This window comes from Sceloporus occidentalis, unplaced genomic scaffold (assembly GCF_023333645.1).
Source record: "Sceloporus occidentalis isolate IW3139 unplaced genomic scaffold, rSceOcc1.0.p SCAF_2, whole genome shotgun sequence".
Lineage (NCBI taxonomy): Eukaryota > Metazoa > Chordata > Lepidosauria > Squamata > Phrynosomatidae > Sceloporus > Sceloporus occidentalis.
In genome coordinates this window covers 38,482,370-38,509,049 of record NW_028316982.1, presented here as the reverse complement: position 1 = coordinate 38,509,049, position 26,680 = coordinate 38,482,370, and the positions used below count along the sequence as shown (strand labels likewise).

Sequence of the window (26,680 nt, the reverse complement as noted above, 5' to 3'; positions counted from 1 at the left end):
ATAGCTGAAAATGATAATTAGGTGGCATCAGTTCTGTTGCCAAAATGGTGGCAAAAAATGGTTCAGCTGCAGCTTTTCAGAGTGTTGAGAGCGCAATAAAACAAACAAACAGCTAGTGCATCCCTCTGGGCTCCAGAACATACTTATTCCTGTTGTAAACAAATGGAAAGCTGCTATTGGGTTCTAATTTTATTCTTCTTTGGTGTGGAGAGAAGAAAACATTTGAGGGGGGTTGCAATGTGTTTGGGAGAAACCAACAGTGGCCACACTCAAAATATCCTGTTATTCCTCTAGGAAGTAGGGGGAAATTGGGAGAAGGCTGTTTTAGTCCCAGGAGAGAAGTTCTTTTAAAAACAAGATGTGAGTTCCAGTTCACTTCCTGGTCCAGAAAAAGGCTCTCTTGGGCCTAAAACAGTGTGAAGGGGCAAATGTGTCCAAATTGCTCACACATGAACTCTAAAGAGGCTGGGGCATTTTTAGTAAATAAAATAAGATAAAATAAACAAATGGGGGAATAGGGGGTGCAAGTCTTCTGAGATTGGGTGAGGTATGTATGCAATCCTCAGATTTTGGGCAGTTGCCCATCCCTCTTTTATACTGAAATTCCACAGACCCAAATTTTGGGGTCTATGTAATAAACTATGACTGACTGACTGACTGACTGACTGACTGACTGACTGACATATACTGAAGTTCTAGTAAACAAATGTGTTTGCCATTTCACAAGGACAATACTTAGTCACAATTATGATACTGTTGCCATGATCAAACTCCCCCACCCCAACTGCTTTATCTGCATGAGGAGAAGGTCCATTCTACTGGCAATCGTGATAAAATATACTGGGAGAAAATGGTAAGCCAATATGAGAAACCAGTAAGAGGAACCAGTCTGAAAATGTCATGCCAATAGAATATAATGGAAAAATGTATGTATGTCTCCCTGCCCTTCACTTTAGTTCTTAAAGATATAGCTAGCAACCTTTTGTTAAATGGCCAACACAGCTATCCCTGCAAGCTAGCAACCTTGTTATTGTCAGCCTGACAAGAGAAACAAAGAATGGAATGCAGTGAGTAAGTGAAAAAAGCAAAACTACAAGGTCCAACTGAAAAGCAAAACAGATAACAGGCTCCAGAGTTTAGACGAAGCTTCATACATCTTGGATGCGTTCCAGAGTTATACAGAGTTCCTGAACCCTGATGGCTTATTGGCACCATAAGCCCTAAAACACACCAAAAGGTACCCTCCTCAATTTCTGACTTGCTAGGCAATGCAGGATCATTGTGGGATGGTAGTTGTGACTTGATTAGTATGCATACTCATAAAATGTGACCTGCTAATTAGTGACACTATGGCTACATAGAAAAAGAATGCTGTGTGGTTATCTTATGGAAAAGTATATATTGATGAATGTCTGTTCTGTTCCTTTGTGTCAGTCTTTTGGGTCATGAGATTTGCTGTAGCAAATAAAACTACAAATTCTCCTTCCCCCTATGTGGACATTGGCTTAATTGCACTGGGGCATGAACTCATATTTTTATGTCAGTCGGAACATGGATGAACGTTTCTATCAGATTTGTGGGAGCCAGGTCAGGAGAGGTTACTTAAGTGTATTTATCTAAGTACCTGATACAGAATAAAGCAGGGGTAGGCAATCTTTTTGAGCCGGGGGCCGGGTTGCTGTCCCTCAGACAACTGGGGGGCCGAAGCCAAAAAATAAATAATTAAATAATTTTTTAAAAAAATTAAATATATAAATAAACCAGGACAAATGTAGGACAAAATTTTCAAATGGAAGACACTTTTTTTAAAAAAATGGAGGATACGTGAAAAAATTTGCTGATTTTTTAAAAAATGTTAATATAAATGCATGTTTCTGAGGCTTCTATAGACAGTTGCCCCCCAAAGGCCCCGGCAGCAATCGGCAGCAGGACTGGGCTGGGGCCGGTCCCAAGGCCTCGCCGGGCCGCATCCGGCCCGCGGGCCGCAGGTTGCCTACCCCTGGAATACAGGCTATTATATCTACAGCTTCTTCTTCTTTTTTAAATAACTACAGATTTTTTTTTTTTTAATCCCAGTCATGATCTCTCACGAAACCACTACTGGCCTCTCATGGAATTCTAGGATTCCAAAGAACCCTGGATGAAAAACCCTGGTCCATATCTTTGAATTCTTTCCATGAAAAATAAATAGGATGTAAGACTTTAAAATGATGTTGCTTGCCTTATTCCTAAATATAATAAGCAAAATAAAACATTTAGATTAGCTGTCTCTCTTGCTAACCTGAAAACCACTCCATACCAGAATCTGACTTCAGTGCATACAGCCTGATGACCATGCTTAGATCTTGCATGCACATGTGCCATTGGTGTAATTGTTGACCTTGCTTTGTACACCCAAAAGTGCCTGCTGTGTTCAAGTGAATTAAAAAGCCCTGATAGGCTGAGGAATTTTGCAGGAGTTTCTGTAATCAGAGAATGGTACATCAGTCAAGAGTGTGTAGCCCTAAACTTGAAGGCCTCCAGAGTTGTAGTCCAGTGCTCAGCCCGCTTAGGCTTGCTCACTTTAGCCACTGCTCTTAAGAAATATTTACATTTATGCAAATAATCATATGTTCCAAAAGAAATCATGCTTACCAGCTGTCACGCCAAATGTAATAAAAAGGTAATGTACATTTGAGGCATAGGAACTCAAAATCCATCCTAAAGCACTCAAGATTCCCCCAGTTATTGCAGTCTTCCGGCATCCACAAGTGTTGATGAATAAGCCAATAAAAGGACCTGTGACAGATCACAATGAATATATCGATTTCATAACACTTTCTAATTATAATGAGACCTGAAACCAACTATATCAGTTACAAGATCAGGAGATAATGCCCACCCAAATCACCCAAGGTTAAAGATTCAGAGTTCAGAGATCTCCTGATCTAAGTTGGACATACTTTCCAAAACTCAACTGGTATCTTCAAAAGTTAGATACATCAACTCAGAAACCTAAAATGTCTTCACAATATGTCATCACACTGTACTGTGGCTGGCCTGATAGAAAAGAGTGGTCCATAACCAATGAGAGATTTGTGGAGAAGTGACTGAGGCTAGATTTCTCTCTCATCCTGAAGCACTTCTGAAGATAATAATCTCTGTTTCAGTTTTAGTTCATGCTAGAGTCTTGTTTGTACATTCCCACACAGGGCAGAAAAGGTGATTTATATCTATGAATCCAAGCTTGGTATCTAGACCCACACATGACCAGCTCCAAACACCACACTGTAAACACACTGTGACTATCACAATAGTTTTATTTGGATAATTGCCATATGAGCATGGTCACTTGTATCTGTAACATCACTGTATAAAACAGTATTTCAAAAGGGAAAGAGCCTGAACATATTATTAATTAAAACAAGATAAAAATAAATTAAAATTTAAAAAGACTAGCTGCTACTCAAAAATCTTTCCCAGTAGAATTGACCTGCCAATATGTGAATGTTTTTAGCTAGCAATTTCCCTTCTCCTATCTTGAAGTGAGTATGTACTGTATCTTTAAAGATCTTTTTAAAGCATTAACATTATATCTTAAGAGTGAGGTTGTTCCATGCTGTACATTATACAGGTATAGAATATCACACCGTTACTGTTGATGAGACTAATACCAGTATAAATCTAAAAATAGCATACTGTATTTCTTGTCCATTTTCCTAGTTTCTCAAAATGCCTTCATGAAAGAAAAAGACACTTAGCTCTTGCCAGACTTTAGTGACCTGAGAACTTTCTTCTTTCCTAAATTATCTTCTTTGTTAATAATTAACAGACCAAAAATGCTGAGAACTGTATACAGTCTCTGGAACATTAGTTCCATTCTTTCCTAATTATGCTAAACTGGTGTGATAAGCTAAATCATGGATGGGCCAGAGCTCAGAAAAGTTATTTTCTCTACTACAACTACCAGAATCCCTTAGTTAGCAAGGCTATGCTCTCTGGAGGACCCTGAGAGGTATAGTCCAAAAAGGAATTTTTCCAATTTCTGGAACAGAGAGAGGTGACTGGCATTTCAATGATTTCCCTTGATGTGAAAGGGATTTTCACTTCCAGTTGTTTAACAATAGCAGCCATTTAAAGGCTTCTCCCTAATAAATAATAATAATAAACGTTTTATTTGTATACCGCCCTTCCATAAGATCAGGGTGGTTTACAGCATTTAAAAATACACAAATTCCATTAAAAACCATATCAAAAATTACATAAATACACTACAACATAAAGCAAAAAACCAAAACAAAAACAACAACAAATGCCCCCGGGTTAGCCAAACCATTGCCTGTGCGGCCTGTGCGGCGGGGGGGCCTATAGGGACTTAATCGGGGAATGCAATTTGAAACAGGTAGGTCTTCAACTCCCGTTTGAATTGGGCCAGGGAGGTAACTGAGCGGAGCTCTATGGGCAGCGTATTCCAAAGGGCCGGGGCGGCGATGGAAAAAGACCTCCTAGAGGTAGAGGATAACCTCGCCCCGGGGACCCTAAGGAGTTGCTGCCCAGATGTTCTGAGGGTGCGAGGCGGAATGTACGGGGAGAGGCGGTCCTTCAGGTATCCTGGGCCCAAGCCATTTAGGACTTTATAGGTCATCACCAGCACCTTGTATTGCGCCCGGAAGCAAATGGGCAGCCAATGGAGGTTTTTTAAAACCGGTGTTATATGGCTGGCCCTGGACATGCCAGTGACCAGCCTAGCTGCCATGTTCTGCACCATTTGAAGCTTCCAGGTTTGGTATAAGGGCTGTCCCATGTAGAGTCCATTGCAGAAATCCAGTCTCGAGGTTACCAGGGCATGTACCACAGTTTCAAGGTCCCTCTGGGCCAGGTATGGGCGCAGCTGGCGAATAAGCCGAAGCTGATAGCAGGTGCTCTTGACCGTCGCATTCACCTGAGCAGTCAGGCGAAGGGACGAGTCAAGAAGCACCCCCACATTGCGCACGGAGTCCTTCACAGAGAGCGTGACCCCGTTCAGGACAGGTGGAACCACTGTCATTCCTGGACCAGGGGAACCTATCACGAGTACCTCCGTTTTCTCTGGATTCAGCTTGAGTCGGTTTTCCCTCATCCAGCCCATTACTGACTCCAGACAGGCCACGAGAGGAGAGACGCCATCCTCAGTCACTGCATCAGTTGGAGACATAGAGAAGATTATTTGGGTGTCATCAGCGTACTGATAACCCCGCGCCCCATGTCTCCGGATTATCTCTCCCAGCGGTTTCATGTAAATGTTAAATAGCATGGGAGACAGAATGGCTCCTTGAGGGACCCCAGTTTTAAGGGCCCTCTCATCGGAGCACACGTCTCCCAGCTGCACCATCTGGGACCTCCCGGAGAGGTAGGACCGGAACCACTGGAGCGCAGTGCCCCCGATTCCCACCTCTGCCAGGCGCCCCAGAAGGATACCATGGTCTATGGTATCGAAAGCCGCTGAGATGTCCAAGAGCACCAACAGGGACACGCTTCCCCTGTCGATGCCCAGACGGAGATCATCGACCAAGGCGACCATGGCTGACTCAACCCCATAACCCGCCCGAAAGCCAGTTTGAAATGGGTCCAGATAATCCGTTTCATCCAAGACCCCCTGAAGCTGGATTGCAACCGCCCTCTCGATCACCTTCCCCAAAAATGGCAGCAGTGAAACTGGCCGATAATTGTTATACACCAGGGGGTCGAGGGAGGGCTTTTTTAATAAAGGTCTTACTAGGGCCAATTTAAGAACAGATGGAAATTGCCCTTCCCTCAGAGATGTATTAATTATCCGGCGTAACAATGAAGTTACAGCCGGTCCCCCCTGGGCTGCTAGCCACGAGGGACAGGGATCGAGAGAGCAGGTTGTCTTCCAAACACTTCCAAGGATCTTGTCCACATCCTCGGTACTAACCAAGTCAAACCGATCCAGCTTAACTAAGTCCACGGAGGCCCTGGACGCCTCTACGCTAGGTTCTGCCTGAATGTCGGCGTTAAGACCTTCGCTTATCCGAGAAGTTTTATCCACGAAAAAGTCGTTAAATAAGTCACAGCAGGCCTTAGAAGGTTCAAGGATCTGGTTCAGGGCAGGAGGGAGCTGAGTGAGCTCCCTGACTACCCTGAACAACTCTGCTGGACGCGACTCCGCGGACGCGATACGAGCACCATAGAACGAATTCTTTGCTGCTCGTATCGCCTCTCCATAGTCCTCTAACAGTTGGGCTAGGAGAGTCTTGTCGTCTAAGCGAAGGTGTTTCCGCCAACGGTACTCTAGCCGTTGCAGCTCCCGCTTCCTTGCCCGGAGATCTTCCGTATACCAGGGCTTGCGTTTGGAAGCGGGTCTGAGAGGGCGCTTGGGAGCGATACTGTGTATAGCCCTCGAGAGACCGGTATTCCAGATACCAGTCAGGGCATCAACAGAATCGCCGTCGCTTCCAACCATGTGTCCCTCTAGGGCTGCCTGGAACCGGTCAGGTTCCATTAGCCTTCGAGGGTGGACCATCCTAATAGGTCCACCACCCCCGGGAGGGATCTGGGTAGAGACCTTGATTTTCACCTCAACCAGGAAGTGATCCGTCCATGGCAAGGGGGAAATATCAGATATTTCCACCCACGGATTTTCCGCATCCGAACAGAAGACCAAATCGAGAGTATTACCCGCGCAATGCGTAGGACTCTGAATTAGCTGGGACAGGCCCATGGCAGCCATGGTATCCATGAATTCGTGAGCCGCACCGGGTGGAACGTAGCTGGCCGTGAGGAAGATGTTGAAGTCGCCCAGGACAAGTAGCCTGGGCGTCTCCAGCATCAGTTCAGCGACCAGCTGTGTCAGCTCGTTAAGGGAGTCCGTTAGCGCACGGGGTGGCCGATACACCAACAGAATCCCTAGACTGTCCCTAGCTTTAAGGGTCAGGTAAATACACTCAATATAGGACGTCTGTCTGATGTGGTTCCTAGTGAGGGACACGGTGTTCCTATGTATCAAGGCCACACACACACCCCGCCCACCTAACCTGGGCTGGTCCTTCACCGAGAACCCGGCAGGCAGGGTTGTTAAGATAACTTGGTGTGTATATTCCTGTCACCTGTCGACTTATAGAGACTCCATTAATTTCATAGAGTTTTTGCATGCAAGGAATACACAGAGGTGGTTATGCCTTTTCCTTTCTCTGAAAGTCTACAGCACCTGATATTCATTGGTAGTCTCGCATCCAAGTACTAACCAGGTTGACCCTGCTTAGCATCCAAGATCAGACATGATCTGGTGCCTTTAGGGTATTTAGGACATGCTAAAAAAAACTTGGAGGGGAAACCAAGCACAGCATTATTTGTGGAAGCACTATGAGCTCAGTTCTGGTACTGAAAACAGATTTCTGAGCTGAGCATGGGCACAAAGCCTTGTTTCTCAAAGATCCAAATCTTCGCTGAGATATATATTTTCATCTCGTAGCATTTGGTAAACCTCAAAGTCTAATTCAGGTGTGAGGAAAGTGTGGCCCCTGAACCCCATCTTTCCAGTATGTAAAGTGTCCTGCCAATCCCCCAAAGCCCTCTGAATCCTCTTTAAAATTGCTCTGATGATTTGGAGTGATTTGTCTTGGCCTCAAATTGAGGGAAACCATCAGCAAATATGGTGGCTTAACTCCACTATGCCTTTGACTCCCCAAGCCCCTGAAATTAATTATTTTCAGGCTTAAAATTGGCCACAAATTGGTGTGTTTCTGCTGCATGAAGAAATGGAAATGCAATCCATGGAGTGGGGATACTAGAAGCAAAAACTAGCCCCCACACCCTAGAGACCGTTGCCCACTCCTGTTTTGCAAGTTTACCGCACAGGTCCTCCTGGGTCCATTCTCAGAACGGAACGGAAGGAGCAGGAACGAGTGCGGAAAAGATTTTACCGCACACTCCAGACCCTCAGAACAGTTCTCAAAAAGCATTCTCTCTGGAATGGAATGGGAACAGAAGAGAGGGGGAACGGAACGAGTGAGGGACTGGAATGTGTGGTAAAATCCGTCCCCCACTCGTTCCGTTTCCTGCCGGGCCGTTCTGAGAACGTCCCAGAAGACCTGTGCGGTAAGCTTCTTAGATAAAAGACAAAGATCCCAGAAGCTTGAAAGCGTCAGGTACTGTGCTAAACGTTCATGTGAATCTAGTTCCCAATGCTGAACTGGGAATTACCAGTATTTGGAAACAGTTTTCAAACAAACAGTTAAAACAGTATCAGAATCACTTTGTGGGATATGTTCAACAGCAAGTTTACTAATTTGTGAATCAGTAGTACAATGGTTTATAAACTGATTCAAAGCCTTGTAGAGGGGTATTATTTCTTACAGTTTGGGGGTTGGTTCCAGATTTAGTCCCACACAACTTGGACAATAGAAGCAGACTTTCTCCTTCTTTTCCTCCTCCCAGCAGCAACTCCAGCCCCCAGAAATGCTACTTTATATATTTTTATTATATATAATGCTATTTTATATTTGCTGTGTAATAACAGGACTATAGGGCCCTACCTACAATCAAGGTAATGCCCATACTGAGGGAGCTGACCCATGCTGTCAAGCCTCGACTCTGGCTGAATTCTTCAAGCCATTCCATGTTGAGAATCCCAAGGGCCATTTGTGATCCCATGACAAGTACGTGTACAAGGAAAGAAGAAAGTACAACCATCCATGCCCATCCTCCATCAATGTCTGGATTTGATTTAAGTTTCTTCTCCCGCTCTTTCAACTTATCTCCAAATTCATAGCCAATATCTTCATGGCTGGCGTACATCTTCTGTTGAGTATTCTGCGGGGAGAAACAGATAAAATGTGCTCACTGATCACTAAAAATAAGGCTCAAACCTGTTTTTCATTATACTGTAGTTTTTTCCCCATTCTATATTCTTCATCAACTTCAATAAAAATTTGAACTGCCTCAGCTAAATTTTATAATTTGCTAGATCTGTTTGAGCTGTAAGAGACAGGTGCTGTGTTGCAACCACCTGTCAGTATAATCAAGCTATAAATTTTCTGGGAATGGCCACCTGTGACAGAACCAAGGAAATTTTGGACTGAGATGTTTCTAATGGTTCATTTAAATTCAACCAGTAGCTGATGTTGCTCAGTTATTTTATGTTTAATGAATTTAGTATTTAAAATAACTTTACTCTCTCACTTCATACATATAACATATGACACGTACACAGAGACTTCACCTGAAGTTGACTAAACCACAATGAAGGATCGGGGTGTATGTTCACAAGTCTTTTTCCAATTTGAAACAGTTACTGCAACCTTTCAGTGGTGCATGAAATGATGTCTCTCTCGCTTGCCCATTGTTGTAATTATATTTTCTACTTCAGTTTGTCCAGCTGACCTAAGGAAAAACAACAATGATCACAAGCCAAACCAGAATTAACCCACTTGCTGATTTCAGTGGCACACCCATCTGCACTACTTGTTTACCATCTGTTGCTTATCCAGAGGACCCTGAAACATACTCTCTGCCCTGAATCCCACCAAACTAAACTCTCTCAAAGATGCACTGTGTTTTAATCAAATATGCATGCTGCTGGACATTTACATAGTATACTTTTGTATGTGCAAATAAAGAATCTGTAGCACAAATAATGTGCTACTTTCACTTACAGAAATACCAGTAACAATGGCTAGGACAGGGAAAGAATTTTGTTACAGCCCATTTTTGTAATTTCCTAAAACCACACATATCCTCCTATTTGGCCTAGAAGAAACTTCATATTTATTCTAATGTGAAAGAAAGTAAAATTGACATATTTATCCATCCAGACCAAGAGCTTTGAATAATTCTTAAAAGCCTGGGATTTAATTCCTAAGTATTTGTAGGAAATGTGAGTTGCCACTTCTTTTTCCTGAGGTGCTTTTCATCTTTGAGGACCATATGGCAAGAAAGAAGAATGTGGTCTTAATGCCAGGAAAAGCTGTACTTCCCTGATTTGGATCATGTAAACAGATGACATTTCATTTCAATTCATTTTTGAATACTCCTTTTTTTAAAAAAAGTGGCTTTCTTTTAAAAAGGAACTTCTTTGTCTGGATGGAATGTATTTCAGATTTAAAACATGTAAAAGAGAATTTGAAAGTTTCTCTCATCTTTACAACCAACTACAGAGTACTCCCTGCAATGGACAAATAACAGATCCATCTAATTCATGGAACTGATAGAGACGCTTCACTCAGCACCTGTTCCATCTTCTTGCACTTATCTTTCACTATCAAGATGGATATTAGGTGACGTACAGCCATCTCAACATCAGTGGGTGTTAGAAGTCCCCTTTAGCAGAGCATGGGAGCCACTTTTCTCGGATTCCCCCCATTATTATCAGCATGTAGGCAAAACCAGTTGTGCAGACCAACTGTTGCCTCGCTGGAGTCAAAGGCAATGAAGTGGACAGAAAGCCATTCAATTTGTTGGGGACTGATAACAGCAGTGCCATGGGATGAGTACAATCAATATAAGACCATATTCTCACATACAAACTTGCCTAGGCCTTCCATCCCTGCATCACCATGGTGGTTTGCACTGGCAGCTCATTGGCCATATCTGCCACCACTGTGCGTGCCTGCGGGTGCCCAGAATGAGGTGCCAAGCTTGTGGATATTGCTGGGCACCTCATTCAGTCCTCAGAAGTGAGCAACTTGCAGTGGTGGTGGTGGACACGCCAGGTGATCTAGCGGGATGCCTTGGAAGACAGCCACCATGGTGCAAGGACAGATGCCAAGGTAACAAGGGGGAAATAGGACAACTGGGAGGCCAGGATACTCCAGGTTGTCCCTACAGTATCCTTGCCAGTGCAAACAAGGTCTCAGAAGATTCTCTGAGGTTGTGGTACTCACAACACCAAGGAATGATAGGCTGGACCCTCCCTGTTGCCTTGTTAATAGTGTGCATGTGTTGTGTGGCTTCAAGTCACTTCCAATTTATGGTGACCCTAAGGTGCACCTATCATAGGGTTTTCTTGGAATGATTTTTTCAGAGGAGGTTTACCATTGCCTTCCTCTGAGGCTGAAAGTATGTGGCTTGCCCAAGGTCACACAGTGGGTTTCATGGCCAATCAGAAACCGAACCATGATCTCCAGTCATAGTCCAGTACTCAAACCACTATGTCATGTTGGTAGGCAACCTTTTTATTCAACCCTGCCTTTGGTAAACAAATCAATGTGTTCTGGAGGAGTTCTAAATCATATAGGTGCCATTCTTTCTTTTACTGAAACAATTTATGTTTTGATTGTATTGGTTTTCTTGATTTTATCACTAGTAATCACCTTGAGTAATTATGACAGAGTATAAATCCAATAAATAAAGTATAAGTAGTAGATCACTTTTTGACAATAGAGTTTGGAAAAGCTACTTTTGTAACCACAGCTCCAGAATGCCCCCAACCAGCGCAGCCATAGGCAACTGCCAATAGACAAATATAACCCTCATTTCAGCTGTTATTTCCTTCACTGCTAGCAACAGGACTAGGAATCAAAATGTTTACTTTGCTCTTGTAGGAACTGAACTCTTGGCCATGAATACTTTTTATGTTGTAACCCACAATGTATTTTATCTTTGGATATCACCACTGTAAATACATCCAGAAATAAGAAAGGTCACTTGTCAAAAATGTCCATATGCTTATCAGCTGGATAGAGCTAGGATAGGACACATGTCCTCACCTCACCACTGACTCAGAGTAGCCTTGACCTAGTGTCAAAGGCCTGTTACACACTGCCAAAATAAAGCTGCTTCAGGTCTCTTTGGAGGTATGCTATTTAAATGATGCATGCATCCTAGGAATCCGGAAGCTGCACCAAAAGCTGCACTCCGGTGCTTAGGAATGGAGTGTGGCTTTGGTGCGACCTCCGGACTCTTAGGACCCATGCATCATTTAAATAGCATACCTCCAAAGAGACCCGAAGCAGCTTTATTTTGGCAGTCTGTAACAGGCCATAGTCTTCATTCACTCACTGGCCAGAATGTTGCTCCACAACCAAGTATCATGCAGCACAGGGATACCAGAGAACAATCTTTACTAGCTAGGTTAAACAACAATGAGAGTTACTTGTCCTTAATCCAACAAGATAAGCAGGTCCCATATGCTACAATGCATATTAACAGACTCTCTTCATATTTAATTCATGAGTGCATTTCTGGAAATTTATTCACTACACATCACTATAGAATACACTACAGAATTACGGTTTCTGTAGAGCCAGTGTGGTGTAGTAGTTGGACTGTTGGACTATGACTGTGGAGACCAGGGTTCGAGTCCCAGCTCAACCATGAAACCCACTGGCTGACCTTGAGCAAGTCACAGGCCCTCAGCCTCAGGGGAAGGCAATGGTAAACCTCCTCTGAGCAAATCTTGCCAGGAAAACCTCATGATAGGTTGACATTAGGGTCGCCATATGTCAGAAATGACTTGAAGGCATACAACAACATGTTCGCTCAGCATGCAATCAGTATGTCAGTTTTGGCATGAGGTTCTTAGGCCGGGCACTATAGCCCTAGTCAATGAGCATATGTACTACACATGGAAAGAGATGAATATGCTAGTATCCTCTCCCCCCCCCCCCCCCCGCCAAGTCTGTCATCATTTTTCTCACACAAAACTAATATGTATGAGGAGGAATTCCTGTTGTATCAATGTAGGCTCTCCATGCAAACCAGAATCTGGAAAAATTGGGGTTCTGGTTTATGTGGACAGATTTCATAGATACAAAAGGCCTTCTTCATCAGACATATTGCTTTCATAAGAGGAACAAGATAAAGGATGAGACTGGGCTAGCATGCTCCCCTCCTTGCATGTGGCATACACACACACACACTTACTAAACAGCTAAATAGGGGTTATGTCTCTTCCTTTCCTATTTGACAGGGTTTAGGACACCCAAATGACAAAGAGGTGAACTGGTCACAGTTGTCATGCCACTTGTTCTGTGTCTCGCTATGTATACATATTATTTACTTGGGCATCCTTCAATTTTATGTGACCAATTGTTCTTCACCCAGTATTTTCTCTGTCTTTACAATTACTGAACTTACAATCAATCTGTTAGAACAGAAGACAGAGAAACAGAATGGTTCCCAATTGGCAATGGCGTCTGGCAAGGCGGCATCCTTTCACCCCTTCTGTTCAACTTATATGCAGAAAATATTATACAAAAAGCAGGCTTGGACACAGAAGAAGAAGGAGTGAAAATAACAAAAGTTAAAATGGTACAAGTAATTGTATTCCTCATTGCCATGTATAGATGCAAGACCTGGACAATTAAGAACCCAGATAAAAAGAAATTCATTTGAGATGTGGTGCTAGAGAAGAGTGCTGAGGACACCATGCACAGCCAAAAAACAAATAAATGGGTCCTGGAACAGATCAAGCCTGAAATACCCTTAGAAGCCAAGATGATTAAATTGAGGCTGTCATCATAAGAAGGCATGACTCAGTAGAAAAGACAATAATGTTAGGAAAGGGTGAGAGAAGTAGAAAGAGAGGAAGACAACATGCTAGATGGATGGACTCTTTTAAGATGGTTACAGGTATGAATCTGCAAGAATTAAGGAGAGTTGTGGACGTCAAGGAGCCTTGGAGATATCTCATCCACTGGGTTGCCATGAGTCAAGAGCAACGTGAGGGTGGTTAAAAACAACAACAAACAGTCACAGAATTTGAAGGGACTGCAAGGACCACCTAGTCCAAATCCCTGCTATGCAACCATATACTGTACAATGAAAGCATTCCCAAAAGATGGCCATCCAACCTTTCTTTAAAAGCTTCCAAAGGAGAGCCCACCATCTTCTAAGGCAGTCTACTCTACTGTAGGACAGGGGTAGTCACAGTCAGTTCCCTACTGTTATCTCCAGTCCTTATGAAAAGACTGAAATGGGGAGTCTGTCTCTCCAGCCATTTATTACCAGTTTCCCCTGTTGGAAAGTTAATCTATATGGAAGTGGGTAATCTCAGTCATCTCCAATCAGTGATTCAAGATAACTGCAGATTTTTGCAAAGCACCCCTTGTTTTCCCATTGGGAATGCCAACAGCATGCAGAGAAATCCCTTTGGGTTGGTAGGGAACCCAAAATGGAGGGCACACAGAGAGACGGGGGCAGGGGAAGAGGAGGAATGCACCTGTTCCTCCTCTTCCCCTGCCCTCCTGTGCCTTTAGCTGCCTTCCCAGAAGTCCCAGCCCTGGAAGGCAGAAGCCCAACCCCAGGAAGTCCTGCCCCCCCACACACAAGTTCCGCCACCAGCACCGGGTAACACCTGTGCCAGAACACCTTTGAGTTTGGGCACTTGGTGCCTAAAAGGTTCACCATCCCTGGTCTAAGGGATGGATTTGTGATCTTCCCTCATCCCTGATATTGGCTATTTGAGTCCATCAACATTGAAGGAGGGAATCACAGGTTCCCCTTTTTCCAGCAGGAAGATCCAAATACCACCTGAACACAAGATTTCTAAGCGATGGTGTGTTTGCCAGGCCCATCATTTATCTAAGTCTGAAATCACATTTTAATAATAATAATAATAATAATTTGTTTTATTTATATACCGCTATTCCAAAGATCATAGCGGTGAACAGCAAGTAAGCTAATTAGCAAGTATTAGCAAATAAAACTGTGTCTTTCCACTGCTGTCTTTGAAGGTAATACTGTATCTCAGGGTTGCAAAACAGGCTGAAGCATAATTGCACTGTGTGCCCTACATATTTTCTAAAAAGCAAAAGGCAAAACAAAATGTGAAGGGCTTTTCCAAATAAACACACATGTCAGACACTGTTATGCCTTTCACCATTAGCTATCTCTTAAGTAACAAAGGTTTGATTTATGTGACTGTTCAGACAATTGCAAAAGATAGGCAGTAGCATTTTTGTGTGCCTTGTGCAGATGAAGATTGGAAAGTGTTTAACTCAGTAGTCTGTGACATTATGTTCTGCCAGAGTTCTCTTTCCCTTAGGGCTAACTAACATATAAAAGTCCTGTGGGGCCAACTCAAGACATTTTGCTGCCTAAGGCAAAACAGAAATAGCACATTTCCCTGCAAAACCACAATGCTTAGTTTCCAAGGCCAGACAAGTTATTTTGCCACTTGAAGCAGAAAATTCCAAAAGCACCTCTTTCCATTTCCCTGGCATTAAAATTAGAACAATAATAAACATAGAATCATAGAGTTGGAAGAGACCACCAGGGCCATCCAGTCCAACCCCCTGCCATGCAGGAAATTCAAATCAAAGCATCCCCAACAGATGGCCATCTAGCCTCTGCTTAAAGACCTCCAAGGAAGGAGACTCCACTACACTCCGGGGGAGTGTGTTCCACTGTCAAACAGCCCTTACTGTCAAGAAGTTCTTCCTAATGTTGAGGTGGAATCTCTTTTCCTGTAGCTTGCATCCATTGTTCCGGGTCCTGTTCTCTGGAGCAGCAGAAAACAAGCTTGCTCCCTCCTCAATGTGACATCCTTTCAAATATTTAAACAGGGCTATCATATCACCTCTTAACCTTCTCTTCTCCAGGCTAAACATCCCCAGCTCTCTGAGTCGTTCCTCATAGGGCAAGGTTTCCAGACCTTTCACCATTTTAGTCGCCCTCCTTTGGACACGCTCCAGTTTCTCAATGTCCTTTTTGAATTGTGGTGCCCAGAACTGGACACAATATTCCAGGTGGGGCCTGACCAGAGCAGAATATAGTGGCACTATGACTTCCCTTGATCTAGACACTATACTTTTATTGATGCAGCCTAGAAATGCATTGGCCTTTTTAGCTGCCGCATCACACTGTTGACTCATGTTCAACTTATGGTCTACTTGGACTCCTAGATCTCTTTCACATGTACTTTCATTCAGCAATGTGTCTCCCATCCTATATCTGTGCATTTCATTTTTCTGCCCTAAGTGCAGTACCTTACATTTCTCTGTGTTGAATTTCATTTTGTTAGCTTTGGCCCAGCTTTCTAGTCTATTCAGATCATTTTGAATGTTGATCCTGTCCTCTGGAGTATTAACTATTCCTCCTAATTTGGTGTCATCTGCAAATTTGATAAGTGTGCTCCCAATTCTGTCATCCAGGTCATTGATAAAGATGTTGAATAACACTGGGCCCAGGTAGGGTTGCCATAAGTGAGGACCTCCAAACCAGGACAAATGTAGGGCAACATTTTCAAATGTAGGACACGTTTTCATAAAAATGGAGGACGCGCAAAAAATTGAGGTTTTTTTTAAAAAAATGTTAATCTAAATGCATGTTTTTTAGGCATGATCAAAATGGAGGACATTTTGGCATTATTCCTAGACAGATGGCAGAAATGTACTTGCCCTCGGGTTCAACTGTACTTCTCAGAAGTGTGTACTTGGGCAAGGGACTGTGGTTTTTCTTCACTGTGCATGAGTTTGTAAAAATCATAGCAAGTTACATTGGCCGTGCCTCAGAGGCTTGTTGATATCAATATCACCATCACCATCACCATCATCATCATCACTATAATTGTCCAGGAAAGGCAGACTTGTTAGCATTCAAAGCGCCATAAATACACAGAAAATGCACTTGCATATATTTAATAATAAAAAATAATGAAAAAAAACAAGGCAGGGGTGTATATATTTGATAATAAAAATTGTAATAAAATAAAAACAAGCAATAATAAAAATTAATAAAATAAAATAAAAAACAAGTAATAATAAAATTAATGAAATAAAATAAAAACAAGCAATAATAAAAATTAATAAAATAAAATAAAAACAAGCAATAATAAAATTAATGAAATAAATAAAAACAAGCAATAATAAAAATTAATAAAATACAATAAAAACAAGCAATAATAAAATTAAGGAAATAAAAAATAAAAAGCAATAATAAAAATTAAAAAAATTAAATAAAATAAGTATTTTATATTTTTAAAAATAATTAAAAAGCCCCAAAATACCAAGGCAGACCTAATGGCCACAGATTCAGCTTTCCTCCTCCTCCTCCTCCTCTCCCCCCTCCTCCTCCTCACGATGGCTGGCGCGCGCGGATGGAAGCGGGGCAGGCGCGCGCGCTGCCACTGGCCCCTGCTGAGGCCTGGGCGGCGCGCGCCGAGGAGCCCGTCCTCTTTGGCCAGCTTGCCAATGGCTGGCTGGCCTAAGCAAGGGACGAGCTCCTATTTTGGAGCCCCACGCGCACGCAAGCCCTCACACTGGAGGTGCGGTGGCGGCGGCGCTTCTGCCGCCGAGGAGGAGGAGGAAGGTGGAGCCGGAGGAGGAGGTGAGTTGGCGCTGCCCACCGCGAAGATGATGAGGAGGAGGTGGGTTGGCGCCGCAGCAGCCGCATTAGCAGCAGCAGCGGCAATGGCCGAAGCGGGCCCCCGAACCGGGAACAAGGCACGGGTGGGGGCCCAAACCGGACCGGGACCGGGAGGGGCCCCCGAAACCGTGATTGTCACGGGGGCCGCCGGGTTATGGCAACCCTAGGCCCAGGACAGAGCTCTGTGGGACCCCACTGGTCACTTCCGTCCAGGAGGAAAAAGAGCCATTGTTGAGCACCCTTTGGGTTCGGCCAGTCAACCAATTACAGATCCATTTAACAGTTACTTTGTCTAGCCCGCATTTTACAAGCTTGTTTGCAAGAATATCATGGGAAACCTTGTCAAAGGCCTTACTGAAATCAAGATATACTATATCCACAGCATTCCCTTCATCGAACAAGCTGGTAATTTTATCAAAGAAAGAGATCAGATTTGTCTGACATGACTTGTTTCTCTGAAACCCAGGTTGACTTTTTGTGATTATGGCATTGCTTTCTAGATGTTCACAGACTCTCTGTTTAATGATCTGCTCTGGAATCTTTCCTGGTATTGATGTCATACTGACTGGACGATAATTGTTGGGATCCTCTTTTTTCCCCTTTTTGAAGATGGGGACAATGTTTGCCCTCCTCCAGTCTGCTGGGACTTCTCCTGTTCTCCAGGAGTTCTCAAAGATTATTGCCAATGGCTCCGATATTACATTTGCCAGTTCTTTTAATACTCTTGGATGTAGTTCATCTGGTCCTGGAGACTTATATTCATTTAGATTAACAAGGTATTCCTCTACTATCTCTTTAAACATAAATAGCAAATTGCTGCCTCTTCATAACACCCTAAACGTGTCTGCTCTCTGGCTGATTCTGTTTAATAGTATGGATGGTCCTGTGTCCTGCACTAAAGACTCTTCTGGGTAAAATTTAATATGGAATTTATTCATAACTTTTTAGAATCCTATATGACTTACTAACCAGCACATATGACAGACATTTCACATGCAGTCTATGTTAATTCTGGCAAGTTGGAGGAATTGGCATATGAACTTGCCCATGTTTTGAAAGCTTTTGAGGAGGCTCTTCTTTCTGTCCCACCACCTTCACTATCTTCCACATCTTGTGCAAACATGTGAGAGAGCAACCTCCCATAGATTGCTCCCAGGCTCTGGAATTTTCTTCCTACAGAGACTAGAATGATACCCTCCTTGTTAACCTTCAAGTAAATACTTTTTTTGTTTCAGTAAGTCTTTAAAGATTGATTGTTTATGGGAAAAGGGCCTTTAATAATGTGCTATATTGCCTACCCTTTTTGTTTTGTTTTTTAATGGACATGTTTTTACTTCTACTGATGGTTCAAGAATATTTTAACTTTTGTATGATGTGTACTTTTAGTTGTAGTTAACTTTTGGAAACCATCTCCAGCCCCAGGGCTGGGAAGAAGGAAACACAAGATATAAACAAGCAAGCAAGCTTGGGAACATTACTTTTGGGACTGCAGCTCCTAGAATTACGCCATGCTGGTTGAGGGATTCTGGTACTTGTAATCCAAAACGTAACATTTCCAGGTTCTGCAAATTGCTTTCTACACAGGAATTAAGTAGCCTTTATTTATTAAAGATAAATAGTGATGCAAGTGTCTAGTAGAGTCTCAGGGATTTAGTAAAACATATTATCCCTTTCCTCTACTTCTTTCACTCTCCTTACAATGGCACAGCTCCAAGATAATGAACAAAATTGCACCACTAAATGGCTTCCAATTAAATGTTATGTCCTGCACATGTAATTGCCACAGTGTCTGTTTCATTTAGAAAACTTCATTTATTTCTTATTTGTTTATAACATTTTATTTTATTTGTTCGATAGAAACTCATCAAAAAGTCAAGGAAGACTAAACATGTGATCTTATACATGTTTATTTGACAGGGTGCTTCAAATTTTGGATATTTGTAATAAGTCTTGAATCAAAGGATCATAGGAGTTTATCACACAGGAGGAAATTGAAAGTTTAAACAGTGTTTATCCTGTGAAAATCATGTGGTTACTATTAAAGCGCGATTTTTTCACACACGGCAGCCATTATGCTGGGAATAACCAGGGAATAACCGGGCAATAAGCAGCAACAAATCATTCACAGGATTTCCCCCTAAATGATTTCTTGCTGTTTATTGCCTGGTTTTTCCTGGGTTAATGGTGCTTTAATCACTTTTGATCGCGATGTTATGTGAAAACCTTTATTACAAATGTGTGCAATTGCACGATTTTCACAAGATATTCCCAGGATAATGGTACTTTAATCACGACATCATGTGAAAATCTTAATAGTCAATGTGCGATTTTCATGGGATAAACCCTATTTACAGTTCCAATTGTCCCCGTGTGATAAACTCCATAGAGTTGGAAGAGACCACAAGGGTCATGAAGCTTCTGCGATACAGGGATACACCATGAAAGCATTCCCAACAGATGGCCATCCAGCCTTTGTGTTAAAATCTCCAAAGAAGGCGACTCCACCACTCTCTGGGGGCAGTGCTGTTCCACTGTCCAACAGCACTTACTGTCAAGAGGTTCTTCCTAATGTTTTGGTGGAATCTCTTTTCCTGTAGTTTGAATCCATTCAGTTGAATCCTATTCTATGGAGCAGCAGAAACCCAGCTTGCTCCATCTTCAATATGACACCCTTTCAAATATTTAAATGTGGCTATCATGTCACCTCTCAACCTTCTCTATCCTGAGAAGCTTCTAGGCCTAGGAGATTAGGAAGCAGGAGATTATTTAGGAATAAACTAAGAAACTGATCCCGCTCCCCATCTCAATAACTCCTCAGCAACGTGACAGTCTGGGTCACAACTCATTACACTAGTTCTCTTACAGAGCAATCCTAAGCAGGTTTGGTTAGAGAAAAATCCCATTAGAGGGTGGGGATTCCCTGAGACAAAGCAGGCCTACCAGTGCAGGAGGTCAAAAGCTAGAGGATCTGGTTTATCCAAAGCCCTACCCAGCTCAAGGTAACAAGGCAGGAAAAAAGGAGAAACAGTTCTCTTTTCTTGAATTTATTCATGATTTCTTTATTTCATTCCCATTGGTTGCAACGGGAAGGAGATATTCTCAATTTCCTGTAGCTCCACAACCTTTCCCTGAGCCATTCCAGACACACCCAGAGAATGCACTCCCCTTTTTAAAAAAATCTCTCCTGAGAGCAGAGCTCCAATAATAGAGAAGCAAAAGCCATGTGGTGGCTGAGAGGAGATTTGCAAGACTGGTTCTTCCATTCCACAGTTGAACTACCCTTGCCAACCACAAAGAAGGAGATGGAGAAACACCCAATGGTCCCTAGGAGGCCATCTTTGGAAGTGTTTAAGTCCCATTGAGTCTTGTAGGAGATATCAATGAGTAAACACCCAAAGGAGGATATTGCACTTAATATTATCAGTCACTTCAGTCAAGTTGGCATACATAAATGCACACATGGAATAGGTCATTTTGTGTTCCAGAAGTGGAAATAAGGATGTATTTTGTGTGTGTGTGTGTGTGTGTGTGTGTGTGTGTGTTGTAGCTAACAGAGATGGGGCAAAATGAGGGCACTGGCCCCAAATCAGAATTTTGCCCATCAATTCAAGTTTTGTTCTGTCCCCAAATTTCTATGTTGGGGTAATTTAAAACTTCAGTGGAGCATTTAGAAACAGACTTTAGGCATCCTAAGAAAAAAGGGCAGGGAACGTTAGTGAGAACCACAAGCCACCTTGAGTCCTTGTACCAGGAGGAAGGTGGGATATAAATAAATAAAATAACAATTATATAAGAGTCCTTAGGTATGAATGATTTTCAGTGTCTCACTTTCAGCAATGCGACTAATATGGGGTTGCCATTGTGTATCTTAAAGTCATTTCCGACTTATGGTGACCCTAAGGCGACCATAGTATGGGGTTTTCTTTGCAAGATTTGTTCAGAGGGGTTTGCCATTGCCATCCTCTGAGGCTAAGAGAGTGTGACGTTTTTGAAAAGCTGAATTTTTTGAGGGGACAATGACAATACTCTCATCCCCTTCCCTCAAAACTCCTTAGGAGACTTCTCTCAAGCACTCTGTGGGCATTTCTTCTCCCCCCAGGATTCCCTTCTCCTGCACTCACTACAGCAAACCACAGAAGGCCCTGGTGCATTGGCTGTTCTCGGTAGTAATACCAATAATAACAGTAATACCAGTAATAACAATAGCCAGATTGCAACACTTTAATAGCTCCAAATAAACCAACCCTGACCTTCAAACCTTGTCAAGCTGCCCTACAAACCTGATGTCCTTACCATGTCAAGCTGCCCTGGGTTATGTTTTAACACGACAGAAGAAAGGGAAATGACAGAATGAAGTGTGAAATGTGCACTGCTTGGTGCCGTCTAAAGGTCTGTTTGACAATGGAACACACTCCCTCGGAGTGGAGTCTCCTTCCTTGGAGGTCTTTAAACAGAGGCTGGATGGCCATCTGTTGGGTATATGTACTTTGATTGAGAGTTCCTGCATGGCAGGGGTTGGACCAGATGGCCCTTGGGGTCTCTTCCAACTCTTGGATTCTATAAGGCAACCCTGAGGCCATAGTGTTTCCTTGGCAAGTTTCATCAGAGCAGGTTTGCCATGGCCATCCTGAGGCTGAGAGAGTGTGACTGGCTCAGTGGGTTTCATGGCCAAGCTGGGATTTGAACCCTGGTGTCCAAAGTAATAGTCCAATGCTCAAGTCACTACAGCACACTGGCTCTCTCAAGCGGGTATAGTGGTCCCTCCACATTCGCTGGGGATAGGGATGCAGGACCCCTGTGAATGTGGAAAAACCACAAATCAAAACCTGCTATTCTTTTGACCTAAGAGAACACCTCTCTAGGAATCTCCAGGTCCTCCAGTGCAACCCTATGGGCAACATCTGCCAGAAGGTGATCACAGAAACCATGCTGGAGGAGCTACAAATGCCTAGAGAAGCGTTCCCTCTAAGTGTTTCCTTGATTTTCCCGCACAACTCTATGGTCAACATCTGTCAGAGCTGCGCCAAAGGACCTAGAGAGAACATATTAACCAAAACCACACATAATCTAATCCGACAAAGTCAATGCCATAAGTATGGAGGTCCAGCTGTAATCCTGATGCGAGCAATTGGGGCGTAGTGGTTTGAGCATTGGACTAGGACACTGGGGACCAGGGTTCGAAACCTGGCTCGGCCATAGGCACCCCACTGGGCGACCTTAGGCAGGTCACACTCTCTCAGCCTCAGAGGATGGCCATGGCAAACCTGAAGAAACCTGCCACGAAAACTCCATAAATCAGGAAAGGCTGGGATGCACACAAAGCCCTCTCCCCCTCCCTCCTCTTCGGCTAAGCTGCAAAGGCCTCCCCAAAAGCAGCAAGGGAACAAGGCCACTTCCAGAGTCCTCTCAGGCAGGAGCTCTTTTGAAAGAGGGAAATGCTGGGGGAAGTCATCTTCTGAGGCGAAATAGGAATGGGTTTGGGAGCCATGTTTCCCCCTCAAAGACGAGACCCCCAAAAGAGCGGAGAGGAGGAGGAGGAGGAGGAGGAGGAGGGCTGAGCCCTGGCGGCCCCAGGTCCGAGGGAAAGAAGACCAGCCTCAGGGGAAAGGAGGCCAGGGCAGGACCAGGAGAACAGCCACTTCCCTCACTCCTGCGTCCGCACTGCAGGGATGAGGCGGTTTGGTGCCCCTTGAGCTGCCCTGGCTCCAGGCTCTCGAATCCTAGGAAGTGCCAGAACCAACTCCCCCTTCCCAGAATTCCAGAGCATGGAGCCAGGGCAGCTCAAGGGGCACCAAAACCCCTCATTCCCGCAGTGCGGATGCAGCAGCCTCAGCGCCCGCTCACTGCCTGCCTCCTCCTCCTCCTCCTCCTCCTCCATCCTCCACGGCTGCTTCCTCCAAGGTCCAGGGCTGCCTGGCCCCGCCGCCGCCGCCGCCGCCATCGCCTCCTCAGCCCAGCCTTCCTCTCGGGCCCCAGGGAAGGGCAGCGGAGGGCAGCTCGGCAGCTGCTTGGCTTCGCCCCGGAGCCTCTTCCCGATGATGCCCCCTGGCTGCCCTTTTGTCCCCAGGACAGCCCTCGCCTCCCCTCAGCCACCCCCCGCTCCTCCTCCTCCTCTTCCCCTTCTCACCTCTTCTTCTTCTCCTCCTCTTTCTTGCTCCTCCAGCTCCCCGCCTCTTCCTTTCCTTCTCCTTTTCTTCATCCTCTTCCTCTCTTCCTCCTTCATTTCCCCTCCTCCTCCCTTCCTCCTCCTCCTTTCCTTCTCCTTTTCCTCATCTTCCTCCTCTATCTCCCTTTCTCATCTTCTTCTTCCTCCTCCTCCTCTCCTCCTCTATTTCCTCTCCTTCTCTTCTTCCTCTTCTCCTCCTCCTCTTCCTCATCCACCTTCCTTTCCTTCATCTTCCTCTTCTCCTCCTCTTCCTCTCTTCCTCCTCCACTTCCTCTTCTTCTCCTTCCTCCTCTCGGTCTCTATTTCCTCCTCCACTTCCCCTTCCTTCTCTTCTCCTTTTCTTCATCCCCTTCCTGTCTTCCTCCTCCCCTTCCCCTCCTTCCTCTGCCCTTCTTCCTCCTCCATCCCTCTCCATCCCACCTGCAGCCCTCCTTCTCTCCTACCTGCAAAGGCTGCTTTCCCAGAGGAGAAGAGTTGCTCCGAAGCCCCTCTGCTCAGCCGCTGCACCCAGGAAACGCGAGTGTGCTAGGAAGGAAGGAAGGAAGGAAGGAAGGAAGGAAGGAAGGAAGGAAGGCTTGGCGAGTGGGGCCGGCTGGAGCAGGGCAAGGGACGCCGCAGGCCTCGGGTTGCTCTGCACAGCTGGGCCCTGTTTGGTGGAAATGGGTGGCTGCGGAAGCCTTGAGAAGGAGGACGATCAGGAATCTTGCCAGAGTTGCAAGCTTATTGCAACCAAAGCCTTGGCCAAGGTCCACTTCCAGAAACTTTGGCTGGATCTGCATTGCAGCAGTGACCCTGTTGGACAGAGGTGCCACAACAAACTACAATCCCAGAATTCCATAGCATTGAGCCCTGGCAGTTCAAGGGGTGTCACACAGGATCCTTGCTGCGGTGCAGCTCCAGCCATTCACAGCTGCCTTACACTCTCTTTCAGGCGCATCATTCACACCAGAGACTCATCCCTCATTTACAGCCTTCAGGGCGACTTCAAAAGCATGGCTGGCCTGGCCAGTGGGGAAGGCTGGGAAACTCTCCCATGCAAAAATAAACGTCTTGCATCTTAAAGGGTAAGAGATCCAGGATGGCGTAGTGGTTTGAGTGTGGCACTCTGGAAACCAGGGTTCAGTTCCCAGCTTGGTGGTGACCTTGGGCGAGTGACATGCTCTCAGCCTCAGGAGAAAGCAATGGCAAGCCCCCTCTGAACCTCTTGCGGAGAAAACCCCATGGGAGGTTCACCTCCATGTGTCAGAAACAACCTTAAAGACGAAGGCCTGCATCCTATTGTTACTCCCAACTAGAGTAGACGCTCATTGCGTCAATGGGGTGTATCTGTGTGTTGGCTTCCCATTCAACAACTGACTCAAAAGGATTCAAGGCTATATCTGTGTTAGTCTGTAGAATCAGTGTGTAGAGAGATCTTGGAGCGCCTTTGAGACTAACTGAAGAAAGAAGTTGGCAGCATGAGCTTACATAGACTTCAGTCTACTTCCTCAGATGCATTTGGATATGCATTTGTAGTTTTGTGAAACATTTGGCCACCTCTGCCAGAGAGGTGCCACAATAAACTACAATCCCCAGGATTCCCTAGCACTGAGCCAGGGCAGTTAAAGCGGTCTCATATCGGATTATTTCTGCAGTGTGTTTTGGACCCTAGTATTCTTTACCATGCCTTCTGGAAGAAGCTTTCCAGAGTCTGTGCTAAGTACACAGTATGTGAAACATGTTATTTCGCTGTTATGTATGCTCAGGGTTGTTGTTGTTTTGTAGGATTGAATGGTGTTTCTCAGCGCTTACTACCTGAGAACCCTTATCTGAGGATACTGCAGACTGTGAATTCGGATTATTAAATGTCTGTGTGGAACCATGGACTCCACAACTAAGCTCCATGAATTTTCCAGAGAAATAGACACGATGTAGCACTGTTAAGCATTCAGACTCCTCCACAGGGGCAGGGATACCTTACAATATTTATCACTATTAACAGTAGCAAAACATCAATGCAACCAGAAGAGAAAAGACAAAGCAATGACACAGTCGACCAAGCATCGCAAACATTGATTTTATATTTAATTCTACCCAAAAATGATTACACAATATTACCCTTTAATAGCACAATTGTCTTAAAGAGATGAGACCCAAAATGTTTCTTGATGCGATGATGGAATACACAAGAATCTTGCTTGGTTATTGAGGAAATAAAAAGTTACTAAACTGTTGCAAATGTGCTTTGTTTTTTCAATTCCTCTCTAGCCATTTGGATTCTACAAACCTGCTTTCCTGATTTGAGCAACTTCTCACATGTGACCCAACCAATGTTGAGATGAGAGATCTTTCAATGTTTTCCACTGACTGTCTACCTGTGAGACTCCAACAATATAGCAACAAGCTCTTCATGTGAAATATTTGCATTTCCCCTTTCAAAAATGTATTATAGTGATGAAGCCTCTTGAGTTATTTTCTTCAAAAAATTAATTACTATATTCCAAAAAAATTACCACTTTGGTGCAATACAACTATATATAATATATTGTCCCAATTGCACCATAGCCTACCAACAATACATTTTACTATTCATTTTGTGATATTTAACTAGTGCTAAATTCCATCTATGAATAAATTGGAATATACATTCCCTATTAATTTATAAGGTGGCATAGTCCATATTTTGGCCCACTGTGCTTCTAAAATAGAAATACTGAGGTCTAGCTCCCGCAATATTCCTGAACCAGTCCCTCTTCCATATGTCTCTTCAATTATGATTGGTATTTAGGTCAGCTATTTAGCTATATATATCTTAGGTCCAAAATGCACTGCAGAAATAATCCAGTTTGAGACCATTTTAACTGCCCTGGCTCACTGCTAGGAAATCCTGGGAAATGTAGTTTATTGTGGCAAAATGACAAGGGTAAATGTTTCACAAAACTACAGTTTCCAGAGTTCCCTAGCATTGAGCCAGGACAGTTAAAGTGGTCTCAAACTGAATTATTTCTGCACTGTATTTTGGAGACTAAGGAGAATATCACACAGGAGGCTTACCGTGAATAAATTGCCTTGAAATCATCTGAGATCCTGAAAAAAGTGAAATTGGAGCTCACATCCTCACGTGCTTCTCCCATCAGTAAATCATGGAGGCGTTGGTGCTGGCTTGTCCCGTAGTAAAGCAGCTTTAGATCTGCCATTTGGCAATAATGCCTGTTATTGCTAAATGGTGGCTCCAAGAATGCTTTACTTGCT

At 44.0% G+C, this 26,680-nt stretch overlaps 1 protein-coding gene across 6 annotated transcripts in view; it reads right to left on the bottom strand.

The window, feature by feature from the left end:
- The window catches only part of SLC16A14 (solute carrier family 16 member 14), a 28,997-nt gene extending 5,019 nt beyond the window's left edge, over positions 1 to 23,978 (bottom strand). The window contains exons 1-4 of one of the 6 annotated variants that reach the window (XM_089509143.1): positions 23,893 to 23,978; positions 9,187 to 9,360; positions 8,514 to 8,790; positions 2,635 to 2,778 (exon numbers count right to left, since the gene is read on the bottom strand). In XM_089509143.1, coding sequence (XP_089365269.1) covers positions 2,635 to 2,778; positions 8,514 to 8,775 — 406 coding nt within the window. In that variant the 5' untranslated portion in view covers positions 8,776 to 8,790; positions 9,187 to 9,360; positions 23,893 to 23,978. Of the gene's footprint in view, positions 1 to 2,634; positions 2,779 to 8,513; positions 8,791 to 9,186; positions 9,361 to 23,410; positions 23,483 to 23,892 lie in introns of those variants that run through there. The other 5 variants (XM_089509142.1, XM_089509144.1, XM_089509146.1 and 2 more) reach the window with 5 other exon arrangements.
- Between the last annotated feature and the right edge of the window lie 2,702 nt (positions 23,979 to 26,680).